Source organism: Penaeus monodon, chromosome 40 (genome assembly GCF_015228065.2).
Source record: "Penaeus monodon isolate SGIC_2016 chromosome 40, NSTDA_Pmon_1, whole genome shotgun sequence".
Classification (NCBI taxonomy): Eukaryota; Metazoa; Arthropoda; class Malacostraca; order Decapoda; family Penaeidae; genus Penaeus; species Penaeus monodon.
This window is the reverse complement of record NC_051425.1, coordinates 25,113,439-25,115,938: the sequence shown is the minus strand read 5'-3', so window position 1 is coordinate 25,115,938 and position 2,500 is coordinate 25,113,439. Positions and strand designations below refer to the sequence as shown.

General features: G+C 46.4%; 1 protein-coding gene across 2 annotated transcripts in view; it reads right to left on the bottom strand.

Annotated features, from left to right (window-relative positions):
- Positions 1–151: 151 nt before the first annotated feature.
- Positions 152–2,500, bottom strand: part of LOC119597761 (sulfotransferase 1C4-like) — a 36,547-nt gene continuing 34,198 nt past the window's right edge. The window contains exons 6-7 of one of the 2 annotated variants that reach the window (XM_037947384.1): positions 1,308–1,600; positions 152–685 (exon numbers count right to left, since the gene is read on the bottom strand). In XM_037947384.1, coding sequence (XP_037803312.1) covers positions 484–685; positions 1,308–1,600 — 495 coding nt within the window. In that variant the 3' untranslated portion in view covers positions 152–483. The remainder of the gene's footprint in view (positions 686–1,307; positions 1,601–2,500) is intronic. The other variant, XM_037947383.1, reaches the window with a different exon arrangement.

Here is a 2,500-nt window from a genome sequence, read left to right as displayed (position 1 = left end):
TGTGTGTGTGTGTGTGTGTGTGTGTGTGTGTGTGTGTGTGTGTGTGTGTGTGTGTGTGTGTGTGTGTGTGTGTGTGTGTGTGTGTGTGTGTGTGTGTGTGTGTGTGTGTGTCGTGCTGTGTGTGTGTGTGTGTGTGTGTGTGCGTGCGTGTGTGTGTGTGTGCGTGCGTGTGCGTGTGTGTGCGTGTGTGTGTGTGTGTGTGTGTGTGTGTGTGTGTGTGTGTGTGTGAAATGGAAAAACAGTCACAATAAGAATATATAAATGATATTGTATACTATTCTCTAAGAAGTAGATGATCACATGAGGGAGAGAAAACCAGAAATTATTTAACTCTCTAGAATTAATTCAAAGTTTTTGTTTTTGTTTTTTGTTTTTTGTTTATTTTTTGTTTTTTTGTTTTTGTTACATCTTGCATTCAAAGCCGTTGCGAGCAACTCTTCAACCGCTTGTGGGAGAAAGACCGTCCGGGCAACAACTCTCCTTCTACTTGTATCTGAAGGTGAAATCGAGGCCCTCCGAGTTCTCCTGAATCCAGTGCTCGATCTTGGCGTCCATCTCCGGCGTCGCGATGTTGGCCCAGTCGCCGATCTGGCCCTTGCGGCAGTGGTTGCCCTCGAAGTTGAGCAGGTTCGTCCTCATGGCGGGGTTGACCTTCATGCGGTCGAACTTCGCGTATTCGGAGACCCTGGGGGACAGGTAATCGTGATGGTGGTGGTGGGGATGGTGGTGGGGATGGTGGTGGGGGTGGTGGTGGTGGGGATGGTGGTGGGGGTGGTGGTGGTGGTGGTGGGTGGTAATGATGGTAGTGATGATGATAATGATGATGGTGGTAATGATGATGATTATGATGATGATGATGATGATGATGACGATGATGACGATGATGATGATGATGATGATGATGACGATGATGATGATGACTGTGTGATGGCGACGATGAAGATGATGATCATATTCATGATCATGACGATGATCATGACGATGATCATGACGATGACAACGATGATCATGATGATCATGATCATGGTGATGGTGATGGTGGGGATGATGATGGTGATAGTGGGGATGATGATGGTGATGGTGGGGATGATGATGGTGATAGTGGGGATGATGATGGTGATGGTAGTGATGATGATGGTGATGGTGGTGATACTAATGATGTGAACACAAGAAGTAATGGAACATTTTTATAACGACCTCAGGATTATGGGTATAAACGAACAAAATTTGCAAAGAAAATAGTTAACCCATGGTAGAAGCATTAAAAATCATAAAATTATAAAAAGGGAGAACACCGTACGACTCACTTCAGCAGCGTGTCATCGTCGATTTCCAGACCCAGAAACGAGCTCAGTTTCCTCAGCTCTTCCAGTATGTTGGTCTTCAGATCCTCATAGAACAGCATGTGGAAGTTGGGGTTGTCCTTCTGCTGCCTCGCCTGGCGGATGTGGTCCCAGTATGCCCCATAGAAAAGGTGATTGTCCATGAAAGCATCCAAAAGATTGTCGAAAGTACCATTGAAGAATCGTTCTCCCAGTTGTTTGGCGAAGTGGTAATAGGACACACACACGTCCTTTGGGTTACGGGCCACGTATACGACCTGAGGGAGCCAAATAGGATGAAAGGATATGGAGGGGTGGGAGTTGTTAGTTGATGTATATGGTGTATACTTAACAATCAGTCAATATGGCTTATACCAAAGAGGGCGAACTGCCGCATCCACCCTCTTCTTCCGCCTCAAGGGTCCCTCTTGGCTAGCCACCAGGCAGGGACACGGTCTGTCACCAACTCGTCATAGCAGATTTGATTGATTTGATCAGTTTCACTGGCTTTTTCCATCGAGGATTGTCTCTATATGAGACAGCTAGGTGAACAGGGTCATCCTCAGGGAGTCAAGCCAAAGGCCCATTTACCCTGATTGGATGGTCCTGAACTGTATAAGAACAAGTGTTATGCTAGTCTCATCTGCTATCTATCCCCGTGATCCGATGTAAGGCTCTACTGCCCAGGGTAGAGACCGGATTTCGCCGTCTTACAACAGAACCAGTAATATCAGGGCCCTAAAGACATAAAACTTCCACACATGTACCATCTCTAAATACTCTCGTTGAGCGGGCTCATAGCTCCTGCCACTGGACCAGTTCACCTATTGCCTTCCTGGTCTGACACTCAAGTACGCTATCAAAACCTGTGTAACTTGGTGTGACTTCGCTGTCATCGTGCAAGTATGTACTATCTGAGCAGATCCCAAAAGTCATGGATCTTTGTCTTGGTCCAAGAGAACTTATTGTCGAACTGCATAGAGAGACACCACTAGGATTTCCAAAGACTCAGAAAAGCTGGCTACCTCATCAGGAAAGTCAAGGCCAGTGAACCTGATATTACCCAATGCTGCACCGCATTGGCCCTACTCTGTTCATTATCCGTTTCATGATGGCGTTGAAAAACGGTGAAAAAACACAACCGTGCCTCACTTCTCCAGGAAAGAAACTAGCCAAGC